Below are 27,125 nucleotides of genomic sequence, written 5' to 3' on the forward strand. Positions count from 1 at the left end.
AGGCCTCGCTCTTGGAGTCGCACATTCTCCGGGTTTGGGCAGATGTGTAATGACAGGCGTCGCCCTTACAGAATCACACAAAAGTCGTTTCCCTGCCCTGAATATGAATATCCCTGCGCGCTGCCCACGCATCTGCCCAGCCCTCACGCGAGCCACCACTCTCACTGTCTCCACGGTCTTGCCTTTCCCAGAACGTCATACACTCGAGACCACATGGTGCGTGGCCTTTTCAGACTGGCTTCTTTCACTAAGATGCGTTTAAATTTCCTTCAGGTCTGTTCAGGGCGTGGAGGTCATTCATTGCCTTTTAGCACCGAGTAATACTCCAGCCTCCGGCCGGACCGCAGCGCGCCTGGCGTCCCGATCCCCCAGGTGTGGACTGGCAGGGCTCTGCCCCCCACGCACGCGCTGCCTGCCTGTGGACAGATTTTCCTCCGAGCCTCTGGTGTCTTTCATTTGTAAAGCGGGAGAAAGAGACGGCCTGCCACCGGGGAGTGAGGATCACATGTGGAAGGCGTGGAAGGCACTGGTTACAGCTCTCAGCACGGAGCAAGCAGGCGGCAGACGGCTGCAGTCACTCCCTATCACCAGCACGGTGGCTGTCGTTACATTTATAGGCTCTGCCTTCTCTCTACAAAGCAGCACAAGGGAAGTGGAGACACGCCAGGCTCTGGGCTCACACAGGCTGGGGGTTAAATCCTGACCATGCTTAGTTAGGCAGCTGGCTAGCCCTCTCTGGAGCCTCAGTTTACTCATCTGTAAAATGGGGCTGGGAGGAATTACACGTCCCTCCTAGCATGACTTTGAGAAATGAATGCGATCACTAGCTGGGGCTCAGAGAGAGCCCCCGGCACCCAGGGGGCAATCCCGGAAGGTCAGTTCCAGGCTGTGAGGGGAGGGCCCGCGACCAGCCCTTCTGAGGGTAGGATGCAGGAAACAGCGGGGTGTGTGAGGGGAGGGGTGGGAGCCTGTGGCTGCTGCCAGAGAGGAGGGTGGCTTCAAAGCAGAGTGAGCGCGGAGACAGGCAAGTGCCATCCTGCCCAGCCAGGACACAGCAGAGGTCAGCCAGGACCCACCGACAACCGACAACCGAAGGGGGACTGTGATACCTCTGCAGCCGGCCAAGGCCTGGCCCGCCTTCTCCTTGGTGTCAAATGACAGCAGAGCTGAAAGGCGGAGGCAGTGGCCAAGGCCCGTCAGCACTGTTCTTGTGGCCTCCAAGGTGAGAGGCAGGGACACAGGGGAAACGGAAGGGGCAGCATCATTAGGTCAGCTCCAGGGAGCCCACCAGCGAGTCCACCCCGTGCACCTGCTGGGCCTGACCGTGACGCCCGCGCTCTTCAGAAGAACGACCTGGGTCTTTGGGGTCCACCCACCGGGAGGCCCACCTGTGCCCAGAAAGGTCTGGGAGGTGTTACATCCTAACCATGCGGTACCAGTGACCCTGGGAGGGAGGGACTATCATGGCCCCCGCTTTCCGGAGGAGGAAGTGCAAGGTCACTGCCAGGGAGCCCTGGAGCTGGGCCTCCCATCCTTGGCTCTCAGACTCCCCATCCCTCCAAAGCCAAGCCTAGGGTCTGCAGAGACGCCACTGGGGGGCCTCCCCCCTGGCCGCTTCCCACGGCTCTGCGTCCGCATTGTTGCCCATTCATTCATTCATTCATTCGGCACAGATTCCACCAATATAGCTAGCATCTATTCTGTTCTGGACGCTGGGCTGGGCCCTCGAGACGCAACGGAAGCCGGACAAAGGCAGCGCCTGCCTGCCCGAAGCTGGAATCAAGAAAACTGTTACGAATGTGTGGTCATCGCAGGAGACAGGCGGCAGGAGGCGAAGGCATGGCCTCCTGCCCTCTGTTACGACGGAGGCTGGCGAGTGTATGGGTCACAGTGGCCCGGAGCTGGCCTTTCTGGGTGTGGGTCCCAGCTCCGCCACTTGCTAGCTGTGGCCTTCGGGAACCTACTTCACTGCCCCATGCCTCAGTTTCCCAGCCTGTCAACCAGTGCCCACCTCGCTGGGCCGCTCTGATGGGGTCCAGGTGTTCCCACATGGAAAGTGTTCGTTTAGCACAGCGCCTGGCCCTGTGAGTGAGCCCACACCATCTGGCCTGTTACTACGAGGCTGCAGGGTGCATGGTACCGGGGACCACGGGTCTGTCCTCCCCCGCAAGTCCCTCTACGGCTGGCTCGGCAGAGGTGGCACCCCTGGAGCCAAGAAATTGGGTCAGAATGAGGGGCACACTGAGCTCCCCATGAGTCCAAGATGAAGGCAGGGGCCTCAGGGACCCTGAGTTCCAGCTGCTTCACACAGGCCAGCATCATCTCCTCGGATCACCTTCTGTCCCGCCCCCCCGCTCCCCGGCCTTCACCCCCACTCAGCTCTCTTCCTGCCTCCCCCCCACCCCCCCCCGGCCTTTCCTGCTGGACTCAGTTCCAACTCTCTTGACCTCAATAGCACAGAGCTGAGGTTCTGAATTCCAGAAAGACTTGGAACAGTTCAAAAAACTTTTTATCTGGGTTCAGCAATGGCGCGCGCACACACACACACACACACACACACATGCACACGCACACACACACACGCACACGCACACGCACACGCACACGCGCACTCCAAGTAAGAATTCATACAGCCCTAGCCGGTTTTGCTCAGTGGACAGAGCATCGGCCTGTGGACTCAAGGGTCCCAGGTTCGATTCTAGTCAGGGGCACATGCCCAGGTTGCAGGTTCGGTCCCCAGTAGGGGGTGTGCAGGAGGCAGCCGATCAATGATTCTCTCTCATCATTGATGTTTCTATCTCTCTTCCTCTCCCTTCCTCTCTGAAATCAATAAAAATATATATTTTTTTAAAAAGAATTCATACATAAGTAGTGAAACTTTACTAACGTGCACAGGAAGTATTAGCTCCACAGCGGGGAGACTAGTTACACTGGGGTGGGAGGGGGATGCATCGGAGACGGAACTGTAAAAGCAGAAGAGGAATATGGGGCTGACGGTTTGTGTCTTAACTGGGTGTTGCTTATTCTCTGTGCTGTTTGATGTGTCTATAATACTCTGCGAGAAAATTCTTAAAAAGCTCACAAGCACCCAAAAGAAATCAGATGCTACGGAACGAAAAAGAATGGATTACTGACCCATGCAACAACATGAGCGAACCCCATAGGCGTCACACTGAATGAAAGAATTCGGACACGTGCTGTAGGGCCCCATTCGTGTGGCACGGAAGGGCTGGCAAAACTCATCAGTGGTGAGAGACGTCAGAAGGGCTCCCTCTTGGTGGGGGTACTGACTGGGATGGGGCCCAGGGAGCTCTCCAGGCGACTGGAAATTCATGTCTGGACTGGGGGGTGGGGGGATGGCCACATGGGTGTGTATGCATGTGAAGAACCATCCAGCTGCACACAAGAGGACAGCACCTTATGGTCAATTATGCCTCAATTTAAATATTAATTAAAATGTTAAGGAGAAAAACAAATCCTGGGCCAGGTTTGGGAACCCCTTGCACTGGCTTAGGGGAACAGTAAAGGGACTGTTTTTGAATTTCTTTCCATGGCAACTGGGTGTTGATTCTGTCACTCATGCACGTCTCTATCGGAGCCTCCTCTGCGGGCGGTCGTGAGCGAGGTGCAAGTGCAGATCCACAAAGGACATGGCAGCCGGTGGGAACCCTGGCTTCGCCCTCGCTGCTGTGTGGGCTGGGCTAGGTGACGCCCGCTCGGGGACTACCGTCTCGTGTGCCAACGTGGTCAGGATTAAACAAGACAGTGCTCAGCACTGTGCCTCGACCCCACTAGGTGCTCAAAAACCGGGCCCGGACACTATGGTTCATGCCTTCACCCTTCAGAGCGATGCTTCACCACCAGCAGGTTATCACCATCCGTGAGGTGGAGAAACCAAGTCAGTGGGTTACAAATTGCCATTAAAAAAATTAGACTACAGCCCTGGCTGGTTTGGCTCAGTGGATGGAGCATCGGCCTGCAGACTGAAGGGTCCCAAGTTCGATTCCAGTTAAGGGCATGTACCTTGGTTGCAGGCACATCCCCAGTAGGGGGTGTGCAGGAGGCAGCTGATCAATGTTTCTCTCTCATCGATGTTTCTAGCTCTCTATCCCTCTCCCTTCCTCTCTGTAAAAAAGTCAATAAAATATATTTAAAAAAAATAAATATTAGACTATAATAGAATAGAGAGTATCTATTTGCCCTGAATATAATAAAGGAAACAGTGTGTTGAGATCTTACACAGTGTCCGCTGGGTTGTGATATACTTACAAAGGGTAGATGTTTAAAGCGAATAAAAGCCCTGTTCCATCGAACCCCACACAGCTCTGCGACAGAGCAGGGACCAGCGCAAGGGGACGAAGCCCACTTCTTCGAATGAAGTAGGAACAATAATGCACGATGAGAATAATTCTAATATTTCCAAAAAAGGCAGTCGTCTGATTATGTTTTAAGGCCAAAATGCATTGAGATGAGGGACAGCTGCCCGGAGGAAGTGGCTGCAGACCTGGAGCCACAGAGTCAGATCTGAATTCTGGGGCTGGAAGAGGTGGGCCAGGCCGCCAGCTGCCGGGGGACGCAGGGCTGACAGCGTGGTCAGCTGGGCCCAGGCCCTGAGTTTCCTGTCCCTCAGGGGGGCCAGGCGGCTCTGCAGTGGCCTTGCGCACGATGGTTTAGGTCAGTGGTTCTCAACCTTCCTAATGCCGCGACCCTTTAATACAGTTCCTCATGTTGTGGTGACCCCCACAAATTTCTTTGTTACAAATTGAACATAATTAAAGCATAGTGACTAATCACAAAAACAATGTGTAATTATATATGTGTTTTCCGATGGTCTTAGGCAACCCCTGTGAAAGGATCGTTCGACCCCCCAAAGGGGTCGCGACCCACAGGTTGAGAACCGCTGGTTTAGGTGGACCGGCAGATGGCAGACAGGGAGGGAGGTCCGCCTGCTCCACCAGGACAAAGTCGCCTGAGGTACTAGGAGGTGGTTTATCACCTAACGATCTCACTTTTTAATAAAGGGAAGAACAGGCTTCAGGCTCAGCACCGTCTACTGCCAATAGCCCGGAGCTAGAACTCACTGCTCAGTGCTCTGAAGTTCACGGACACCTTGAATTCCTGGCAGGTGACACTGGTTTTCCATTTCTAGGGATGGATGAGGTAACACGTTCGCCACTTTAAACGCATCTATTCAAGTTTTTAAAAGCGGGCCCATGTAAATGAAATAGAGAGTTTAGAACAGTCTGGGCAGAGGTAAATATGGCAAAGAGTGTGAACGTGGCCGGACGGGCGGGGGTGGGGAGGGAGGGGGAGGGTTGACATTTGTAAACACTGCTGAGGGCGCTGGGCTGGGGAGGCCTGGACAGCTCTGCGCAGCCCGGCATCGGAGGGCGCCACAGAGGGACCCTCCCAGGGGCAGAGCTCAGGAGGCGAGGACCACGTCTCCGAAGGAAGAGCCGCCTCAGGCCAGCCAGCCAACCGGCTGCTGAAAATTCTTCACAGAAACAGGATTTTGTAGCTGCAAGGTGCCTCCCATCACCATCAGCAGCCTTTCTCCAAACACATGCTCCTTCGTGTGGCCTCCATGTCATAACAAAGGCTCCGCTCGCCGCTTTCTCCTCTGCCCTTTATCTGTCCCCGTCCTCTCACGTCACCCTCCTGGGCGGCGTCGTGAGTCTTACAGGAGAGAACAAAAAAGGACAGACAGCCCCACCCCCTTCACCCAGCTTCCCCAGGTTCCCATCTGACAGAATCACTTTTCGGAAAGGTTCTGAAAACGAAGACGTGAGCCTGGGTGCAACACGATCAGTAGCCACAGCTTCACTAAGGTGTCACCAGCCCTTCGTGTGCGAACATCCTTTTCTGGCCTCGGGTCCGAGCCAGGGTCCCGCACGGCCTCTAGCTGCTGCTCCCCCGGTCTGTGACCCTACTACGTCCTTCCTTGTCTGCCAACGATACCGAGTGCCCACCCGTGCCAGGCACAGGAGTGGAGCAGAGGGGCGAGGCCCATGAGTGGAGGGAGTTATGTCCTCACGGAGGGGACAGATAATAAATGCTTTAACCAACAAGAACGGAGATGTGACTGCTCTGAAGCAGGCTAAGGGCCGCGAGGAGCACACAGGGTGCTCTGACAGGGCGTGACGGGGACACTTCAGGCAGAGCGGTCAGGGCAGGCCCCTCCCAGGAGAGACCTCAAGGAAGGGAAGGGCATTCCAAGTGGAGGGAACAGCCAGTGCTCAGCAACGGCTCAGGGTGAGGCCGACCTGCGGAGGGCGAAGCCATGGCTGAGCGGCCGGAGTCCAGGGAGGGAGGAGTGGGGGGGCCCGGGATGAGGTCAGCCCAGACGGGGAGGACGGACCCGCAGGGCCCTGCAGGCAGGGGCAAGGGCTCTGCATTGTTCTCCAAGCTGAGCGTCCAGCAGGGAGGACCCAGCTCACCCGGAGTGACCCTGGCGGCCAGTGACAGCCGGGCTCAGGCCGAGGCTGGCCTAGCCTGCATCCGCCCCAGCCAGGCCCTTCCTCTTCCCCCAGCACCAGCCCGGCCTCAGGCAGAACTCCAAGCCCCGTGGAACCGGGGCCTGGCTTTGGAAGATGTTTTTGTGCTCACAAGAAACACGGCGCGGCAACGCCCTGGACGGCTCCCTTCCTCCCAGAGCGAGATCACTCACAATCCCGCGCTGCAGCTCCCCACCCGGGGGGCCCTGAGCCCCGGGCCCTCTCCCCGCCAGACCCGGGGCCTGCGCTCGGCACCAGCCCAGGGCTGCTCCGCCCAGGGGCCCGCTGGCCTCGATTCTGCCCCATGCACACACCTCGGGGCATCCGCTTCTTTCACGGTCCTCAGACTGACATGCGCTGTTCCCACTCCTCTATCTATCAGGCTCACAGCTGGGCAGCGCCCTGCTGGGGTGAAGGGCACAGACTGGGGAGCCAGATGCTCGGCCACGAGCTGGGTGACCCTGGGCAAGTTCGTTAACCTCTCTGTGCCTCCGCTTCCCAATGTACCAAACATTCCTCATAACAGATCCTACCCACCTCCGAGGTGCAGCCGTGAGGATCCCGTGAGCTAATAGACGGGAGAAGGCAGAGCCCAGGCGCCCTGAGGACGCCACCTCGGGTTGGCTATTCCCATCGGGTCTCGAGCCTCTCCCGCCCTCTCACTGCCTCATAAGCTGTGAGCTCCCTGGGGACAGGAGCACACACATCTGGTTCACCTGCCCCTCCCGTCCCTGGCAGGGGCCTGGCACTGAATACATGCTGCTTGTTGAAAGAATGAATGAGGAACAAACCCGCAGGATGGTGGGCTGGGTAAACAGGTCAGTGAGATCAAAAACTGGGAGTTCCTGCCCGGCCGATACGGCTCAGTGGTTGAGCGTCAACCTATGAACCAGGAGGTCACAGTTCGATTCCTGGTCAGGGCACGTGCCCGGGGTGCAGGCTCCATCCCCTGTGGGGGGCGTGCAGGAGGCCGCCGATAATGATTCTCTCTCATCATTGATATTTCTCTCTCTCCCTCTCCCGTCCTCTCTGAAATCAATAAAAATATAATTTTTAAAATAAATAAAACTTGGAATTCCTCAGGACAAATACTTTCAACAGAAGGGCCTTGGGCAGAGCAGAGCTCACAGGCCAGAAACGCAGCAGGGAAAACCCAGGAGCTAACGGAGCCCCAAGAACTGACTCTAGTGTGGAGTTGCCGACACCTGGCCTCCCGGTCCCGGGGCACCACCTCTGGGCCGTGCTGTGGCCTCCGCGTATGCTGGGCAGGCTGTCTGCTGCCCAAGGACGCCTGGCCGGGCAGAAAGCAAGAGCTGGACTCTAGCTCAACTCGGTCGAGGAGGTGTCAGGACTGCATAGGGCTCCAGGGGCCTTTCAAAGTGACCCCCACAGAGGTGGCAGAGAGGTGACCGGCAGTCCCGGCACCTGCATGGGCTCCAGGAGCTTCCGTTCTGCCTTGAAAAGTGGAGCCGGTGGGAGCAGCTACACTTCACAGGGAAGGTGACAGCACTGTTACACAGTGACACTTTTTAACTCCCCCTCTTCTTATGCCCAGTGCCTAGAACAATGCCTGGCGCACAGTAGGTGCTCAGAGCATTTGCTGAAGGAATAGACAAACAAACAAATGGACTGGCTAATGTACTTAACCCCCGTCCTTGCCCCACAGGCAGCCCGTAAAAGGGGCCACGCGGTGGGCTCAGACCCAGGCAGGCGTGGCCATGAACTTGAGCAAACTCTCCCATCCCCAGCCTGGAAGAAAACAGAAAGGAGTCTCACTTCGGGCTGGAATGCAGCCTTTTTTAGTCAGCAGGGAAAAGCGAAAAGCGATAAGGAGGTGAGCTTGGGACCCCTGGGAACTGAGGGTGGGGGAGAGAGGAGCCTCATTCAGGGGGGGCAGGAAGGTTACGGCCGGTGGAATTCGGCAGGGTGTGGGGCTGGGCCTGGGAGCAGAGTTCCTGAATGACCGGCCGGCTGGGCCAGGGCCTCGAGCCCCTCTTGGGAACCTTCACAGCCAAGAGCAGTATTTCATCAAAACAGGAAAAATCATAGAGGAAAAATGCATATGTCAGGGAGCTGGTATTTACAGGAACAGCCCTGCCTGGACCCAAGGCCTGAGGATGGACTGGGGGGCGGGGACACCGAGGAGACATGCAGGGAGCTGACCTCCTGGTAAGGCCACCCCGTGCCCACCCAGGCCCAACGGGGGGGTCCCAGGAAGCCAGGTGAGGAGCCTGGACTAAGTGAAGGAAGGTGGACCACAAGCCTCAGGAGTCACGTCCTCAGAGCTGAGTTCCGCAGCCCCAGGCCCTGTGGGCTTCGGGCAGAACTTGCCCTGATGTTATCCGTCCCGAGGGCCTCAGCAGGGACGTGCTCTCCTGCAGGTGTTCCCTCCAGGGCAGGGAAGTCAGGACTTTGGCCCCAAACGCCTGGCAAGCGCCCAATGCTGCTCTTTCTTTGGACAACAGGGCGCTCCTCCCCCACCCCAGTGCCCTGCGGGGTTATGAACTTGGATCTGCTGGGCGCACAGTAGGGCTGCTGGCCTGGACCATAACCGCGGCCACATGATAGCTGCGATCCGGCCAAGGCCTCTCCACCCCACCCCAAGCTTCCCGGACACACAATCCTGTGCCTGGGACTTGCTTATGTATAAACACAAGGATTCTGGTCTCGCTGAGTGCGAACTGAGCCTCTCCCCTGGCCCTGACGAGAGAAGGAACTGGTATGTGCCCTATGCAGGCACCACCCCCCCAACTTGGCCCCGCAGCAGGCTCCCACCGCTCCACGCTCCTCCTTCCAGCCAAAGTGAGCTTTTCGCAAAGATCGAGCAAGGGCAATGCCGGGTGTGTGTTCTGGAGACAGCCGAGAGGCAGGAGCAGAGCGGGAGCAGCTCGCGAGTCCCGGGGTGCTGGGCGGAGGGCACATTCCTACACGTTGCATCTCCTGTGCAATGCCTTTCCGGGCGAGAGCCACACACGGCAAACCGGCTCAGCCGGCGACGGGCGGACACCAGTCCACATCCCACCTCTAGGGAGCCCCACGGTGTGGCACGGGCTGGGGCACTGACAGCCACCCGTGGGCCTTCAGCAACGGCACCAACACACAGTTCCACACGTGTCCACGCTCACACGTACACACGCGAAAGGACACAGGCGCTCCTTCGACAAACAGGCGTGGCTCCCCCCAGAGGCCCTCCCCCTCAGCCAATCCTGCGTGCCCTCTCCCCGAGGCTGGTACCACCAGCCCGCTCAGGTAGATGCAAAATGACAGCTGTCACCTGCTGGGCCAGGGTCCCCTGTGAGAGTCTGCATCAGGGGTCAAACACAGAGAGACCTGTGAAAGCTCAGCGACAGTCACAGCCACCTGAAGCGGCCACGATCCCTGGCAGTGCCGCGCTGACCGCTGACCTGCACTGCTTCACTGGATCTCACGGTCCCCTGGGAAGACGGCACTTCACCACCCCCACTAATGACGCGGACAAGGTGCCAGCGAATCAGAGGCCTGTGGGGGCAGAGCTGCAACTCAAACCCCGGGACACTCTGCTGGCCGCTATCCGACAGCTTTCCAGTGTGCCGGGCACCGTCCTAGGCCCAGGGCACCCAGCAGTGACCGAACAGAGCCAGGAGTGGCAGCCTGGTGGGACACCAAGCTCGCTTTCGCCCTGGTCTCTCCTGTCTCCCAAAGGCCGTGGCTCCTTCCAGAGAGAGACCTCCTGCTCGGCCGGCGTGGCTCAGTGGCTGAGCGTCAATCTATGAACCAGGAGGTCACGGTTCGATTCCCAGTCAGGGCACATGGCCGTGTTGCGGGCTCCATCCCCAATGTGGGGCATGCAGGAGGCAGCCGATCAATGGTTCTCTCTCATCATTGATGTTTCTCTCTCTCTCCCTCTCCTTTCCTCTCTGAAATGAATAAATATATTTTTAAAAAAATGTGTTTAGCTAGTGTGGCTCGGTGGTTGAACCAAGAGTTCCTGGGTTCACTCCCCAGTGCAGGGCGTGCAAGAGGCAGCCGATTGACGTCTCTCCCATCAATGTTTCTCTCTCTCTCCCTCTCCCTTTCTCTCTCTCCCAAATCAATAAAAACATATTTAAAAAGGAAATGTGTGGACCACCCCAACCGGTTTGGCTCAGTGGATAGAGCGCCGGCCTGCGGACTGAAGGGTCCCGGGTTCGATTCCGGTCAAGGGCATGTACCTTGGTTGCGGGCACATCCCTAGTAGGGGGCGTGCAGGAGGCAGCTGATTGATGTTTCTCTCTCATCGATGTTTCTAACTCTCTATCCCTCTCCCTTCCTCTCTGTAAAAAATCAATAAAATATATTTAAAAAAATAAAAATAAAAAATAACCGTGAGGACCAGATGATCACATCTGTGACTGGGCAGAATCCAGTCCCCATGCTACCAGTGTGCAACCTCTGCTTTTGATCAAGTCTGTCGGGAAGTTGCATGTGCGGGGACAAGGAAGCGGAGGGGCCGTGACACGACTAACCGACGAGGCGCCGGGAGTGGAGGAGGCTCTCTCCTTCACGCCGTGCGGCCACCCGGGGAAGCAGGCTCAGAGAGGTGCAGCGAGCTGCCCAGCACACACAGCACGCGGGCGGAACCGCCAGGCTCCAGGGGCCGTGGGTCCCCCGTCTGCCCGGCCGCACACAAAGGCAGCCCTGGGGAAGGTGAGGCTGGGGCGGCTGACTCCTCATCCTCCGGTGAGTGCGAGGCAGGCGGAGGTCCAAGTGGGTGACGCGCCGGGGTGGCCCCACTTCCAGGGACCTGATCCAGGGTGGGGTGGGGCGGGGCAGGGAGGAGGCGGGTGGGTGAACCTTCTCATACTCCTTGACTCAGGGTGAACTCAGCTCTGACAAACCACCAGGCTTCAGGGGTGACCCAGTTTCCCACTCAGCCAACTGCAACGAGTGGGGAGAAGGCGGCTGCCGCCTGGCTGGCCAGGTGAACGTGGGCAGGGCCTCAGCTCGGAGCGGTAGGTCTCCCGGCTCCAAGGGGAAGGAGCCGGCTCCATCCACCTCGAGGCCCTCCCGGCTCCACAGCCACTGATTCTAATCAGCCCGGAACCTGAACACACGCCAACCCTAGGAGAAACGCCTCCCCCTCGCTTCCCCCTCTATGGACGGGCAGCGAGCCCCGTTCCACGGTCTCGTTGTGAGATCTGAGGATGGTCCCACGTGGTGTAGCCCTGTGCCTGACACCCCGAGGTGCCAATGAGTGACTCCCACCGTCACCACCCCCGCGGCCTCGCACCTGCGCTTCTCGCCTCCCTCCTTCCGGAAACATCTGAGCGCGGAGTCCGGGTCAGGTCCCGTTCTCTGCCTCCGGGACAAAGGGCCCGAACCCACGGTCGTGTCAGTGTCACGGGAGGGCTCTGAGGACCTGACACACCAAGATGCAGACGCGCCCTGCGGTGAACTAGGGAAAGGTACGGGATTCACGTTCGGGCGCCGCGTTCCTGCCCCCCCTCCCTCTCCAGCTGCCTGACCCTCTGAGCCTGTTTGCTCATCTGCAGAGAAAGCCATCACCCCACAACACACCATCTCTGAAGGGCTTCCTAAACTCCAGTCCCGTATGACGATGCGTTCATGCAACGTACTCAGTCATTGAGGATCTGTGGTGCTGGGCCCCAGGATTACACTTGAGTCATAACAGGGTGCCCTTGCTCAGGGTTCCCCCACGCACCTGGTCCTGCCGATCACTGAGGACACTTGCTCGGTGATTCCCAGGCCCACCTCAGGCCACCTGGACCGACTGCGGGTGGGGGTGGGGCAGCCCCAGGCCCAGGTAAGAAGGAAAACAAACCTGCTCACTGAAGCTGAGAGACGGGCGCACCCGGACTGCCAGGGACAGGGGCGCCATCGGAGCGCGTCACTCGCTGGGGGTGAGGACGTCTCGAGTCTAAGGCTTGGGCTCTGTTACTTCGCCAGCTGTGTGATCCTGGGCCAGGCCCTCAACCTCTCTGGGCCTCTGTTTCCTCAAAATGAAAACCGTCAGGCGTAAACCCCAGGCTGGGTTGGGGGTGGAATGCCAGGTGTCTCCTTCCCCCCGGCTTCCTCCGATGCTGGGGCTAACGTGCCATTCCAAGCCCGTGGAGCCAGCGGGGATGGGGGTGACTTGGTCACTCCCATTCGGACAGGCAGCTGGCCATTCACTGCTCCTGTGGCCAGGGCCCGAGTCCTGGCTGATGTCCCGATTCCTCGGGACACAGTCCAGGGGGAACATCTCCCACTCCCACTGCTAAGGAATCAACTCCTCTTTACACCCTTAGGAGAAATCTGGAAACATTCTCCCAACATAGAGATATGGCAACAAAGCCCCCAATCTGGGTGGAGTTGCACTGCTCGCCAGATCATGAGGGGAGTCTCATCTCACTTGGGGCTCCAAACTCTTTTTTTGGGAGGTAGAAGGTCTGCGGAGGGGTGGGGGGGGGGAGCAGACTCCGGATCTGATTCTGACTTGACCGGCCCCTCCCTTCCTGCCTCTTTCTTCCTTGTTTTGTCCCTGAAAACCTCCCCAATAAATCTTTGAATGAATGAATGAATGAATGAATGAATGAATACACAAACTCCCCGCTTCCCTGAGCCTCAACCTCTCTGTCCCCACAACAGGAATGACAATACCTTTAGATCCGGGGCCTCCTCCTGCGTATTTTCAAAGGGTGGGGCTTGGTGCTGGTGTAACTTGGGGTGGGTGGGACATGGGGGCAGGGAAGTACAGGAGAGAACAAATCACTGGTGGACTCCACCCAGAATCAAGCAGCACAAAACAATGCCAGGAAGACAAACCTGACACCTGGGGAGCCCTCCCTTCAATAGCACCAGGCGAGCAGTCCCACGGATGCTGTTACCCAGAACAGGGCATCTTGTGTCACCCACGGGGCCAGCAAATGGGCAGCAAGTTCCCAAGCACGCCCAGGACCGCCTTCTGGCTTCCTGGCTCCTCGGAGCAGACCCGGGAGGTTGGCATTCCTGGGGACCCGGCAGGCGATGGGAACGGGGACAGAGAGATGGGAGGAGCCGCGTGAATACACAGGACCACGTCCCGTGTGGCCGCACCTCTGGCAGGAAGCCTGCCCAGGCCAGGCAGCAGCCAGGACAGTGGAAAGAACGCTCAAGTCTGCGGTGCACCCGTGGGGAGAGGGGGCACAGCATGCCCTGTTCTGGGTCTCAGTTTCCCCTTTGGTGAAGTGACACTCTTAATTCCTCCCTCGCAGGTCAAGGTACAAACTGTAAAGTGACGAGGGCTCCGAGGGGAAAGGGCGATTTTCACCCCCTTTCCCTGCTGCACCAGGATTCGGATTTGTCTGTGCGTGCTGGTTGCTCCCTACGCCAGCGTTTCCCAAAGCACAGCACCCAAGCCACCCACCGGCGGGACGTGGGGTGACTTCAGGGCAGGATGGGGACCTCTTGGTTAAGTGACATCAGACGTCACAGTGAGGGGGTCGTCCCTGTTGGGTTCTCGTTTGAGAACGCCGAGGACATCCAAGGGAAGGTCTCAGGGCAGCACACGACCCGGTCTTCGCCGCTCAGCTCTCCAGCGGTGGCTAGTAGCCCGTTAGTCACAGCCCCAGCGGTTCCGGCAGGCACCGGCTAGCAGCAACCTCACAACCTGCCATGATTTGTATCTATTTGTAGCAGACGGTACTACTTTCTCATTTTCAAAGATGTTATAAAGTGATCTTTTCTACATAAAAATGTTAACTTCAAAAAACCGGAATCGTTTAAAGAAAAATGACTAAGTAAACAGTCCGCTTTGTTTAGAAATAGGCCCCAAAAGTCTGAAGATGGTACCGGAAGGTTGAAAACGGACTCAGGTTACCACGGCAGAGACGGTGACACACGCATCAAGCCCCCCTTTTCTCTTCCTCCTGGACCACATCTCCCGGCCGCTCCCGGAACAGGGTGAGGCCAGGTCCCAGCTCAGCGACAGACACGATGGCGCCACATTCTAACCCTCCACCCAACCCTCTGACCTCCCTTCTCCCCCCACCCACTGCCAGGCCATAAGCACACCCTGGAGGCAGACAGAGCCACAGGATGGACAGAACCTGGGTCCCTGGGGACAGGCAACAGGCAGAGCATCCCCGCCCACCATGGAACTGTCCGTGAGCGAGAAATGAACTAGTGTTGCATTAAATCACTGAGATCTCAGGTTCATGGGAATTAGGTGACTTAGGCTAATCTAAGGAGGCATCTCGAGACCAATTTCCGGCCAATCCAGAAATCTCCTATGATTTCTGGTGCTTCATTCTGTAACAAATAATTACTAAGCTCCTAACAGATGCCAGGCACAGTCCTAAGGGCTTTGCAGCGATGAGCTCAATTAATCCTCATGACAGTCCTGGGAGCCAGGCACTGCTAGTATTTACTATTCAGCTTGACTTTCATTAAGGCAACCGGGGCCCAGAGGGGCAAAGCGTCTTACCAGCACCACACATCTAAGAAGGAGTGGCTGAGACTTGAACCCAGGCCCGACGAACACGCTCACATCCCTTGCTTTGCCTCAGTGCCACGCAGCCTCCGCTGAGCACCTCACCCAGGGATTGCCATGCCCTGACTGTGTGCCAGCCCCTGGCTGGGTTGTGACCTCATGGCCTGGAGCCCAGCGAGTAAGACAGGAAGGGAGCAAGGGAGGTGCATGGCACAGAGCCAGGTGGGTACAGGAGGGGCAGCACGGTCGGAGGGCTCCGGGAAAGCCTGGTGCAGCTGGGGGAGCATCGCCCCTCCGGAAGAACAGGGAGGGCTTCTCGGAGGAGGTGCTACTTGCGGCTGGTGAGAGCAGGAGAGATTTTAGCACAAGGAGACGGTGGGGAGATGCTGGCTCATCCAGAGCTAAGAGCCACCTCCTGGATCCACGGATGGTCCCCCCGCTCTGTCTACCTAAGGGGCCTAAAGACTCTGGGACAGGTCTCGAGCACACTCGTTAAAACACGCCCCCGCGCTGGGTGAAACGCATCTAGTCCTTTCAGGCCTTCTCTCACGAAAGGCTCCTATGGGCCTTGCCACCGCCTCTTCTTTTATAGGCTCAGGGTGCAATGGAAACACTGGGTGGGGAGGGGGTCAGACCACTCAGAGCCAGGAGGGTCCCGGCTCAGCAGTGACACACGGTGCGGAAAGAGGCGGTTAAGTCACGTGAAGCCGCACCGGGACTATAGACGCTGGCGGTCCACTTCACTGAGGCGGCCCGTTTACAGGTGGGGAAAGAGCACCGACACAGGGGGCCGCCTGGCGAGGCTGCCTGAACCTGGTGCTGAAGGTCAAGGCCACCAACGAGGTCACGTGGGTGTCGGGATGCGCTGGGAAGGGCACTCCACCCACAACCCGGCCTAATTAGCAGGAGACACTGGACAAACCCAGACCGGGGCACATTCCGCAGGATCCCTGGGCCGTGCTCCCCAAGATGCCAAGGGCGGGAAGAGCCAGAACTCCCCCCGACCCGAGGGGCCCGGGGAGACGCGACCAGTGAGCGCAGTGGGGCTGCTGGATTGGATCTGACCTGCGGAAAACGGGTAAAATCCAAGTCAAGCACGAGTTCAGTTAATAATAATAATAATAATAATAATGTACCAACATCCGTTTCTTAGTTGGGGCAAATGTGGGAACGTATGCTGTGAACCATGGGGAAACCCGGATGGGGGATCGGTACTATCCTTTCGACTTTTCTGCAAATCCAAGTTTTCCCAAAATTAAAACTGTATTTAATTTTTAAAAAAGGGGGAAGAGAGAGAGAAAGAGAAGCAAAATACTGAAACTAAAACAGAAGTCCCACGAGGTTGGGGGCAGGAGTTGCCTGTTTGGCTCAATGTTATACCCCCGGCTTCTAGAACAGTGCCTGGCACACAGTAGGCCCTCAATAAATATGTTCAGTCAACGAAGGACCCCAACGGTCCTGCCAGCACCTGGCCTGTGGATGGGGGCTCCAGAGACGGGCTGAGAAAGGGCAGGATGGCAGCCCCCACAGGAAGGGCTGCACCCCGCTGCCTGCTCCCCGGCAGGCACGTGGCGGGAAGCGCTGCCCACAAAGACGCACACGACACAGGAAATGGTCAACAAACTATAAACACGGCTCAGTCGGTGGCAGCTGGTATCTGTGAAGGGGCCCCAGGAAATCAAGGCGATAAGCCTCCGGGGCACGAGCGTGTGGTTAATAAGAAAGCCTTTGGCATCACTAGCGAGCGCCCGGGTCTCAGTGATGTCATCCGCGGTTTGGGGGACCTTGACCAAGTCCCGCCCCATCTCTGTGCCCTGCATCCTCATCACGTTAAATGGGAAGAACACCGGGGTCCTACCTGATGCGAGGATGGACTGAGGGAGTCCAGGAGGACCTTAGCCGGCCACTGGACCAGTGGGCACTACGGTGGGCACGGCTGCAACCACGCAGGCCCTGGGAAGTCCCCGGAAGAGACGCCCCGGGGGCTGAAGGTGTTCGAGGACCTGGAGCGAGGGAGTGTCACTCAGACTGGGCTTTGGCCGAAGAGGAACATCAGGTCCAGTGGCAGAGCTGGCGGTGCCATCCCAGCGCCATCGGGAGGAGGGGAGCCCCAGGCTGCCTCTGCCCACACCGGAGAGTCCCTCACTCCTCTGCCTCGGCTCCAAGTCCATGCCCACAGCCCCGTCCCAGGCGTCTGCGGATCTGCCCGCGTCCTGTGCACCTGGCCAGCCTCTGTGACACAGGCCGCACACCGCCCACCGCAGGTCGTCGTCAGCCCTCAGCAAGGTTTGGTTTGGCCCAACATGATGTTCAAAATGAAACTGGAAGCGGCTGCTAATCATAGTCACATTTCCTGAAAAGCTGGGGACTCTGCCGGCAGGCAGCCAGCCACAGAGCTGGACGGCAGCCGCCCCTCCCTGCCCACCGCGGCGCCTCCCTGGGCCTGGGGCAGCTGGGTTGTTGTCTGGAGTCACCAGGCAGGTGCCCCTTAGAGAGGGGAGCCGGGCTCCAGGTCTAAGCTCCCGGGGATCCCCATGTGAGCACGTCACTGGCCCTGCAAACCCCAGAGACCCTGGTCTCAGCACGCCCACGTGCCCGAGGCCCCTGCTGATGTCCCCCAGGTGAGGAGCTCAGGCACATGCTGCCGGGCAAGGCCAGGAGGAGGCAAACACAGTCCCATTTTCTTTTATTTGTTTTTATATTTTTATTTATTTTTTTGTTAATCCTCACCCGAGGATATTTTTCTATTGACTTTTAGAGTGTGGGAGAGAGAGGGGAAAGAGAGAGAAACATCGATGTGAGAGAAACACATTGATAGGTTGCCTCCTGCGCATGCTCCAACTAGGGCCGGGGAGGAGCCTGCCACCAAGGTACGTGCCCTTGACCGAATCGAACCCAGGACTCTTTGGTCCACAGGCTGATGCTCTATCCACTGAGCCACACACAATCCCATTTTCTAAGCACATCTGTCCGGCATCCAGACAAGCCCATCTCATGCGGGCTCGCAGGAACCAGGCTAGGAAAGGAGGAGCACCCAATATGCAGATGAGGAAAACCGAGGCACACAGAGGGGGTGTCCTGTCCAGCGTCCCACGGCGGGTCAACACGGGGAAGGGATCCGAATCCAGACAGACTGGCTGAACAAGCACAATATGAGGTCCGTTCCGAGGCGGCCAGGGTCAGCCCAGCACGGAGCACGCTCCCCTGAAGATCTGGAGACACTGTCTCCACACAAGGAATGTACGCTTGGACCCGCAGAACCTCACAGCAGCCCCCGAGTCACCAGCGGCCCACACAGTTCTCAAGGGGCGTTTTGGTGAAATTCTGTATGTCAGCGGCTGGTGGCGGGGAGGGAAGGCCTGGGGGGAGCCATGAAAATCAGCAACGGCAGGGACACACCTGCTGAAGCCCCCGGCTCAGGAATCGCCGCGTTCCAGTCCCGGTCCTGACCTCCCAGCGGCCTGCCCTGGGCCAGTCACGTCCCGGCCTTGGCTCCCTGCTTCAAAACGGAATTCATCAAGGAAACAATGAACAGAGTGAAACCTGTTCTCTATGAAACCCACACACCTGAAAGGGTTACTATCCAAAATATACAAGAAGCTCCTTCAACTGCATAGCACAAAAACAGACAAAAAAACAACAAGAAAAGAAAAACAAAAACAGTAAAAACCTGGGCAAAGGATTTGAATAGGCATTTCTCCAAAGGAGACAGACACACAGGTGACCGACATGCATATGAGAAGACCCTCAGCGTCACTGGTCACCAGGGAAAGGCAAATAAAAGCCACAATGAGACGTCACCTCACACCTGCCAGGATAGCTGCTGTCAACATGAACAAAAACGACAACTGCTGGCAAGGCTGTGGAGAGAAGGGAACCCTTGTGTCCTGCCGGTGGAAAACAGTCTGCAGGCCCCTCAAAAACTAAAAATAGAGCTACCATATGACCCAGGAATCCCATGACCGGGTTTTTATCCAAAAGAACTGAAATGGGGACCTTGCAGACATACAGGCAGCCCATGTTCACTGCGGCATTATTCACAGTAACGTGAAGCAACCTAACTGTGTCGGATAAAGACACTGACATGCACATACAAGGGGGTAGCACTCGGCCCGAAGACAAAGGAACCCCTCCCACATACAACACGGATCCACCTGGAGGGCGGTGTGCGAGGTGACGGAAGGACCGATACTCACGGTGTCGCTGACAGGACACATCTAAAGCAGTCAAGTTCACGGAGGCAGAAAGTGGCACCGGGGGTGACGGGCTGGGGGAAGAGGGACGCTGCTCGACGGCTCTGAGGTTTCGGTCACACAGGACACGTCAGTTTAGAGACCTGCTCGCCTTAACGTTCTTACTACCGTTTTTTAAAACGGAAGCAACAGTGTGACTATCGCCCGGCCGGCATGGCTCAGCGGCTGAGCATCAGCCTATGAACCAGGAGGTTGGGGTTCGATTCCCGGTCAGGGCACGTACCCCGGCTGTGGGCTCGATCCCCAGTGTGGGGTGTGCAGGAGGCAGCCGATCAATGATTCTCTCTCATCATTGATGTTTTTCTCTCTCTCTCCCTCTCCCTTCCTCTCGGAAATCAATACAAATATTTTTTTTAAAAAAATAGTGACTATAACATTTCTCAGGCTGCTGAAACTGTCCTATATCTAGATCAGGGGGTGATTACATGATATAATGTCTTAAATTTCACAGATAAGTACACCACCAAAAAAGGTCAATTCTATTGTAGGGTAATTTTAAAAAATAAAAATAAATTCCTAATAATCATCTCTCTCTCTCAGGACGGGGTGGCCTTTAAGCCCAATGACATGCCCGGCACAGTGCTCAGCGCACCCCGAGCAGGGGGACCGCCAGGCTCACTCAGGAGGTCAGCTTGCCTCCTTCCCTCCTGAGATGCAAGCCCCAGGCCAGCACATGAGGGACAGTTAATCTCCTGCAGGGACTGTCTCAGCACCAGTCCCCAGTGCGTCAGGGACCCCCGATAGACTTACGTTTACTAACAGCCAGGCCTCGTCTCCAATGGGGTCTAAGAATATTCAGTCCATTTCCAACGGAGGTTGTGCTGCTCGCCAGGTTGAAGGGGGTGAATGGCACTGTCAGGTGTACGCAGGTCCCTTGGGCCCTGTGAGGTACCGAGGTGTGACCCAGCATCTCTGCGGCGCCGTTTCCCTGCGCTTAAAACCGCGATAGCGCTGTGCCCCCAGCAGCCCGGGGGTTAGAGAGCATTGTGCCTACGCCCTCGCTGTGGGCAGTGCAACCCCGAGTTCTTCCTGCCTCCCCCGAGGGCGGGGATTTTTTTAACCGAATACCTAGTCGTGTTGGAGGTTCTGTGCCGACCTGTACTTTTTCTGCATATGCAACCAATGTAATTAAATCCACAGACCTAAATGTTAAAAGCTGACAACAGACAATTAGGCTAATTACCACTTCCTTAAAGGATCCATTAGGGCTGTTCCCCACACCTCATTCTGAGAAATGGTACCCAGCGCTCTATGAGCAACAGGGTGACTTAGACAGTAAGTTTGGCAAAAGCGGGGCTGAACCGAGTGACTCTGGCTCCTTTCATGCAGGCCTTCTCAGAGCCTTTAGTATGTCAGCTCAGCACATGCTGTGACTCTCTAAGCGGGGACACGGTATGGAGAAGCACAGACTGGGAGATGCTAAGTCAAGTCAGTCCCACGGGGCGAGGCACCCCAATCACCAGGGAACCTCGTTAGCCTAGGTGCAGGCTCAGGGAGGGGGCGGGGGGTCCGGAGACTGCCCTTCTCACAAGCTCGGCGATGCTGCAGCTGCTGGTCTGGGGACCACACTTTCAACGTAAGGGCATCAGTGGCGAGGTAAGACCCCTTACTGACCACTCGACTGGTGAGAGAAGTCTCAGAGTAGGGAACTGGCTCGCCATAAGTCACCCAGGAGTGACAGGTGGGACCGGACTCCAAGGCCCAGCTTGCTGTCAGTTCTCTGGGTTCAGGACAATCTGCTCAGTCTGGGCTGTGCACTGACACCACTCGACGAGCTTATAAAAACCGATGCCTGGGCCCCTTCCCCGGGTCCTGACCACTGGGTCTGGAGTGCAGCCTGAGTTTGGGGACTTTGAAAGCCCCTCCGGTGGCTCCCGTTCAGCCAGAGTCGAGGTTCAGAGATGCAGATGGTGGGGAGGCCTCACCCCAATGCCCTCCTCTCTCCCTGCCTGCCTAGCCAATCGATGCCCGAGGAAAACTGCCTACAGCCACTCCAAAATAAAGTCTGAAAGGATTACCAGATGGGGAGAGGCACTGACGAGGCCACAGCTGGCTAAAGCCCCGTCTCAAGATATTATGGCTTTGCGGCCAGGAGCCCAAACAGCCTCGGCCCTAGGGAGTGGAGTCTCCATGTCATTCTGTGTCCAGGGAAGCCTGGACCGTCCAGGGTGACGTGCCCTATGTTGGCGTGAGACCGCAGTGGCGGTCTTTAAAGGCAATTTCAGAATCGGGTGTCACACCACAAGGTTAGTGTAGGGGAAAAAAAGAAAAACGGTTGCCCAGCCAGCGTGGCTCAGTGGTTGAGCACTGACCTGTGAACCAGGAGGTCACAGTTCGATTCGCCATCAGGGCACATGCCTCCCTGAGAGCAGGGCTCAGGCTCCCTGGGCCTGGGCTGCAGGAACCGCCTGCATCGCCCGCCCCAGGCTGAGGGGGGGGCAGCAGGTGGTACCCGTCCCCCGCCAGCAGGAACTGGGTCCGGTCTGGGCCAACGCCCCCGGATCTGGGTCACAAGCCCAGTTCCACACCTGCAGCGTTCAGTGATGACTGAAGCAACGCAGCAGAGCAAAGCAAACACAAGTAATCTCTGAAGGCCCAGGATCCTCCCTCTGCACTCTGCCTCCTCCCCCACCCCCAACAATTTCAAGCAAATTCAAGGAAAGGAGGAGGAAAATCACCAACAGCTGAAAACCTGCCCGGGGGAGAGAGAGTTGGCTACCAAACCGCAGCCATGCCTTTGGCTTCCTCGTGAGGCATTTCCAAGGGTCCAGGCACAGTTCTAGGAATTACCAATAAATAAGACAGATACAAATCTTTGCCCTAGGCAGCTCCGTCTCAATGGGAGGGAGAAAGAAAGTGAGCATAATAATCAAGGGAATTGTATAGTGTTAGGAAACAGAGTTGCTTCGAAAACACAAATAATGAGAGTAGCGGCCACAACGTATTGGGAGCTCCCTCGGGCAGACATGCTGAACATACATCATCTCATTTAATCCTCTCCACTGCTCTCACCCCCTCACAGATGAAGACACAGGAGGGAAGTTGCACAAGACCCCACAGACCAGCGGTTCTCGACCTTCCTAATGCCGCGACCCTTTAATACAGTTCCTCATGTTGTGGTGACCCCCAATTTCATTGTTACAAATGGAACATAATTAAAGCATAGTGATTCATCACAAAAACAATATGTAATTATATATGTGTTTTCCGGTGGTCTTAGGCGACCCCTGTGAAAGGGTCGTTCGACCCCCAAAGGGGTCGTGGCCCACAGGCTGAGAACCGCTGCCATAGACAATAAGAAAACAAGGAGTATTGATAAAGGAAGGACAACCTCTGCCTGGGGTTGTTTAAGGAGAGCAGACTGAGCAGGAAGACTGGTTTTCTTCCAGGCCCTGAAGTGGGGGGATGGGGGCGGGGGTCCAATCAGAATATGCCCCTCTCCACTCCCCACGGCTCTTAAAAGAAGTGACAGGGTTGTGGGACCCTCCAAACCCTCCCTTCTATCCCAGAACGAAGGCTCCAGAGCTAACAGTCCCGAGTTCAAATCCCTGCCCCACCAGCTCACCATGGCCCTGGGCAAACCGTCTCTCCTCCCTTTGATTTAAAATGAGATTAAAAGTCCCTCTCACAGATGACAAGACTGCACCCCACAGTGCCTGTACAGGGTGACTGCCCCATGCACACCCCTACTCCTGGGCGAATGCCCTACGCCCGCCCCCCTTCCCCTCCAGTGCTCAGAGGCAGGGCCACGTGTCTCCAGGCCCCGCACGTGGGACACGTGGCAGAGGGCTGAGCACCGTAAACATTTGATGAGTCAACATGAAGAGGAGGAAATGTCTGGGATGGCGGGACCTTCTTCAGCACCTGAGCCCTGGAGGTAACAGATCTTAGAAACTGCAGGTTCCTGGGCACAAGTGGCTCATGCTCCCAGGTGGGAATGGGAAGTGTGAGCCCACTTTCCCCGTTAGGTGGTGAGCCCACGCCCTCAAGCAATCGATTAAAGCGCTGCATGAAGCCGGGACCCCCTTGGCCCTGAACCGTGCATCTCAAGGGCCACCAGGTGAGGAGCTGTGTGCGACCTGGGGCCCCGGGCCCACCCGTCAGTCTAGCGCCCGTGAGGTGCAGAGCAAGACCCTGGAACCTCCACTTTCTCATCTGCAGATGGGGGATTAGGCACAGAGAGAAGGGATTAAATGATCAAACGCAGTGATTCCATCAAGGTCAAACATCACTGAATCACACGGGGATGGAGGAGGGGCAGGAATTATCAGCCTGGGTAGGGGGAGGCTCTGTGGGCCCAGGAATCCACGTCTTAGGAATTCCTGGGATCCAGGAATCCCAGGTCTTAGAGCCCGGATTGAATGTCAGCATGAGGACAGACCCTGCTTCCATCAGAGGGGACTTTCCTTGTTCCAAATGGCCCTGCGTCTGCAAGCGTTTGTCTGAGACCCTAGTGCCAGCCTCAGGGCTGCATGGAAGGGCCAGGAAGCTGGCAGATGCTTGCAAGATGGCATCGGTGCCCAGGGCAGGCTGGGGTACCACGTCAGCCAGGGCGAGAGCTCCAAGGCCAACCACCTCTCCAGGCCGAACCCCCACTGTGCCACCTGCCATGGGGGTCACTGCCAGGTCTGTCTTCTAGAAAAGGCTGTCACTTGGCCCTGGCTTGGTTCACACCTGGAGGGAGGGACGGACGGGGGGGCAGTCAGGGAGGGAGGGCTCCCTCCTGGGGGTTGGGCACCGGAACCCCTGTTCTGTGGACAAGGAAATGGGCTGGCGGAGAAGCTTCTCACCCACCAACCCCCACTTGTGGGCTCGAAACCGTACAGGCCCTGAGTAAGAGCTGCTCAGGCCCTCCGTCCTCACAGGTGGGAGTCTGTGCGTAGCCCCAAACCGCAGGTGGTCAGAGAGGCTGACACTTGCCCGGGTCACCCAGCTGAGCAGCCAGGGGAGGTCTGCACCCCGAGCCTGCTCCCTGACTTCCAGAACGCGCCCAGGTTCTCGGCAGAGGGGGCAGAGCCAGGCCTCTAACTCAGCCCCTGCCCACACCAGCCCTCTGTGTTCCCTGCCAGACACCCATGGTGTGGCTGCCTCAGGCCAGGGCCTCCCCTGGGGCTCCATGGCCCAAGGGGAAGTCTGGTGGAGACCCCTTCCCAGGCAGGCTTTCCCGAGGCCTAACCCCGCACAACGCGGACCATGAGGCCCTGGACCCACAAAGGGCCCATTGTGATGACTGGAGGAGGCCAAGGCCGCAGGCTCTGGGCCCTCTGCACAGCGCTGCCCCAGGCTCCAGGGCCTCTGCCCCTCGCCATGGCGCCCCCATACCCAGCGCCCAGGCCCAGGACTGGCTGGGGGTCAGGCCTCCTGCTCTGCCCAGCGGGGGCAGCCTGGGCCTGTGGTAACCTAAACCCGCTGGTGGGATGCGCTGCAGACCCTGGGGGCTCCTTCAAGGTGCCCAGGACGCACCTGTCAGCTGGGGTGGGGTCCACGCAAGGGGGCTCTGTAGAGGGAGGAAGGGGCAGGCTGTGTGCTCCCAACTGGGGGTGGGGTGGGAATCTGTGTCCCAGATGGGGGGGGGGGTTGCATATTTGTGAAGCGTGAGACCGGCTGGGGAGCGGGCAGGCTGGGGAGGGGGCTCCGGGGAGGAAAGGAGGGGGCGGTCCGAGGTGGGTGGCCTTGCCCACAGAGGTGGGGGGCTGCACGAGGGGGCCCTCCGCGGCTCGGGCAGGCTTTGTGTGCGGCGGGCGGCCCGGCCCGGGGTCCCGAGGGCCTGCCGAGGCATGCACGGGGCGGGAGCCGCTCTGCGCGCCAGGCAGGAGGAACCCGCGGCGCGCCAGGCACCCCTGCGCCCGCGGAGGGGGCTTCCCGGGGGCCGGGGGCGCCTCACTCACCTCCTGAAGTCAAAGGGCATCGTGCCGTCGCCGCCGGGGTGGGAGCGCTGCAGGCCAGGCGGGCCGCGGCGCCGCGTGGGTCCCTACCGGCTGCCAACGCCTCCTCCGGCCGCCCCGCCCCCGCCGGCCGCCCCCCGCCCCCCGCCCGGGCGCCCGCCGCTCGCCGCCGCCGCCGGGAAGTGACGCTCCGCGCAGCCCATTGGACGCCGCGGGCCGGGAAGGGGAGGGGGAGAGGCGGGCCTTTTGGGGTAAAGGCTCTCGGAGGGGAAGGGAGCCCCCAAAGAGGCCTTCGTCCCTTGCCAGCCCCCCACGGTGTTTTCCTTCTCTCTCTCTCTCTCTCTCTCTCTCTCTCTCTCTCTCTCTCTCTCTCTCTCTCTCTCTCTCGTTCTCTGTGCGGCTTTGGGCACACCCCTCTGCCTCGCTGAGCGTCTGCCTGTGGGGTTTGTAAAACAGAGTCCTTGAGGGTGACGACTCCATGGACTGGTCCAGGTTTGGGCCCTGCACAGCGTCCAGCTCTGAGAAGGGAGGTCAGGCAGCCCCAGGTTTGCAAGGGGCACGTTTTTACAAAAAGGCATTTCCCTGCTGTGCCTCTCCGGGAAAAGCACTTGGCTTCTCTGAGCCTCACCCCTTTCCACCGTCTGCACGGAGGAGGTGGACACTTCCTGGAGGGCTTTTTCCTGGGGGTCACATGAGAGAGTTGGCCGGAGACTGGCTTAGTGCCGTGCCTGGCCCCGAGGAGGGCTCAGGCCCTGAAGCTGTTGTGGTCGGCGTGGGAGCGGGCTCTGCGTTCAGGACATGCAGGCTGTCTCCGAGGCAAACGGTGGCCTGGTCTGCGCCTTGGCCCAGGAGGCCTCTCTGAGCCTCAGTTTCCGTCTGTGAAAGTCACAGGTAATCAGCATCTCCCTGGACTAGAGGAGATGATAGTTGAGGTGACACAAGACCCATGTAGAGGAAACTCATTCTGAACTCCCCCCCCCCCCCCCCAAGCCAAGGACCAAGGACAAGGTGACTGGGAACTTGAAAATCCCAGGGGAGGAAGGTAGAGGCTCACGTCTAAAAGCAGGGCCTGCAGGCGGTTTCTTTGTCTATAAATAGAGGGAAATGGTGGTACTTCTTCCTCTGGGAGGGTTGCGAATGCAGTTTCAGCAGGGGGAGGGGTGCGGAGGAGCTGGTGTAGGGGGTGGGGTGCAGAGGGGCTGGGATAGGGTGGGGCTGAGAACCAAACTCTCCCCCCCTGGAGCATACACATGGCCTCACAGTTGCCTCCTACCCACTGACCTCTGGCATTCTCATTCATTCATTCATTCATTCATTCATTCAAGGAGGGGCTGGTATTCTTGGGAGAGAGAAAGAAATCTCAGACCCAACGGGAAACCTGAGGCCAGCAGGAAGGGTGAAGGGGCCTTGAGCAGCCACTGGGCCCAAAGGACTGTTTGTTGGCGCTTCGCAGGAGGGAGCCATGCCATGGGGGGTCTTTGATCACACGCCTCCCTCCTCAAAATGTGGTCCCCGTGCCAGCTGCTGAGGCGCCATGGGGCAGATTCTGGCCCCAGCTCAGACCTATGGAATCGCGTGTGCATGTCACGTCACCTCCAGGAGATGCCTTGGCACGTTTAGGTTTGAGAGGCATTGTGCTAAAGGACCTGGCTCCTGGAGGTGGGGGTGCAGGCCGAGTTTTAGTATTCCTGTTCCTTTTACCTGAAGCGCATTCCTTCCTTCTTCCACCCAGCCGTATGGGCAGAGGACGCACATGTCTCCCAATAGCCACTCTCCCTTTCTTCGTAACTGTGAACAGAGCCCCGGCTGGAGCCAAATGACATGGGTACGCGGTCCAGCTTATCCACTCACTTATTTTACCTCTTTCCCTCAGTCTTCTCACCTGGAAAATGGAGCAATACTAGTACCTTTGTCATAGATCTGTTGTGAGGATGAAATGTGTTGGTGTATGTCAAGAGCTAAGGTCCGTGCCTGGCACAGTGCAAATGAAAGCTACGGTTGACTATACTTGCTATTTTTGTACGATGATGGAGCTCCCAATTTTTGGCTGGGTATATGGCTGCTC

At 57.9% G+C, this 27,125-nt stretch overlaps 1 protein-coding gene across 5 annotated transcripts in view; it reads right to left on the reverse strand.

Moving 5' to 3' along the window:
- Positions 1–25,190, reverse strand: part of ERGIC1 (endoplasmic reticulum-golgi intermediate compartment 1) — an 85,191-nt gene extending 60,001 nt beyond the window's left edge. For 4 of the 5 annotated variants that reach the window (XM_036313338.1, XM_036313334.1, XM_036313335.1 and 1 more), the window contains exon 1: positions 25,064–25,190. In XM_036313338.1, the coding sequence (XP_036169231.1) occupies positions 25,064–25,083 (20 nt within the window). In that variant the 5' untranslated portion in view covers positions 25,084–25,190. Of the gene's footprint in view, positions 1–19,925; positions 20,057–25,063 lie in introns of all 5 variants that reach the window. The other variant, XM_036313336.1, reaches the window with a different exon arrangement.
- Between the last annotated feature and the right edge of the window lie 1,935 nt (positions 25,191–27,125).

Source organism: Myotis myotis, unplaced genomic scaffold (genome assembly GCF_014108235.1).
Source record: "Myotis myotis isolate mMyoMyo1 unplaced genomic scaffold, mMyoMyo1.p scaffold_m19_p_6, whole genome shotgun sequence".
Classification (NCBI taxonomy): Eukaryota; Metazoa; Chordata; class Mammalia; order Chiroptera; family Vespertilionidae; genus Myotis; species Myotis myotis.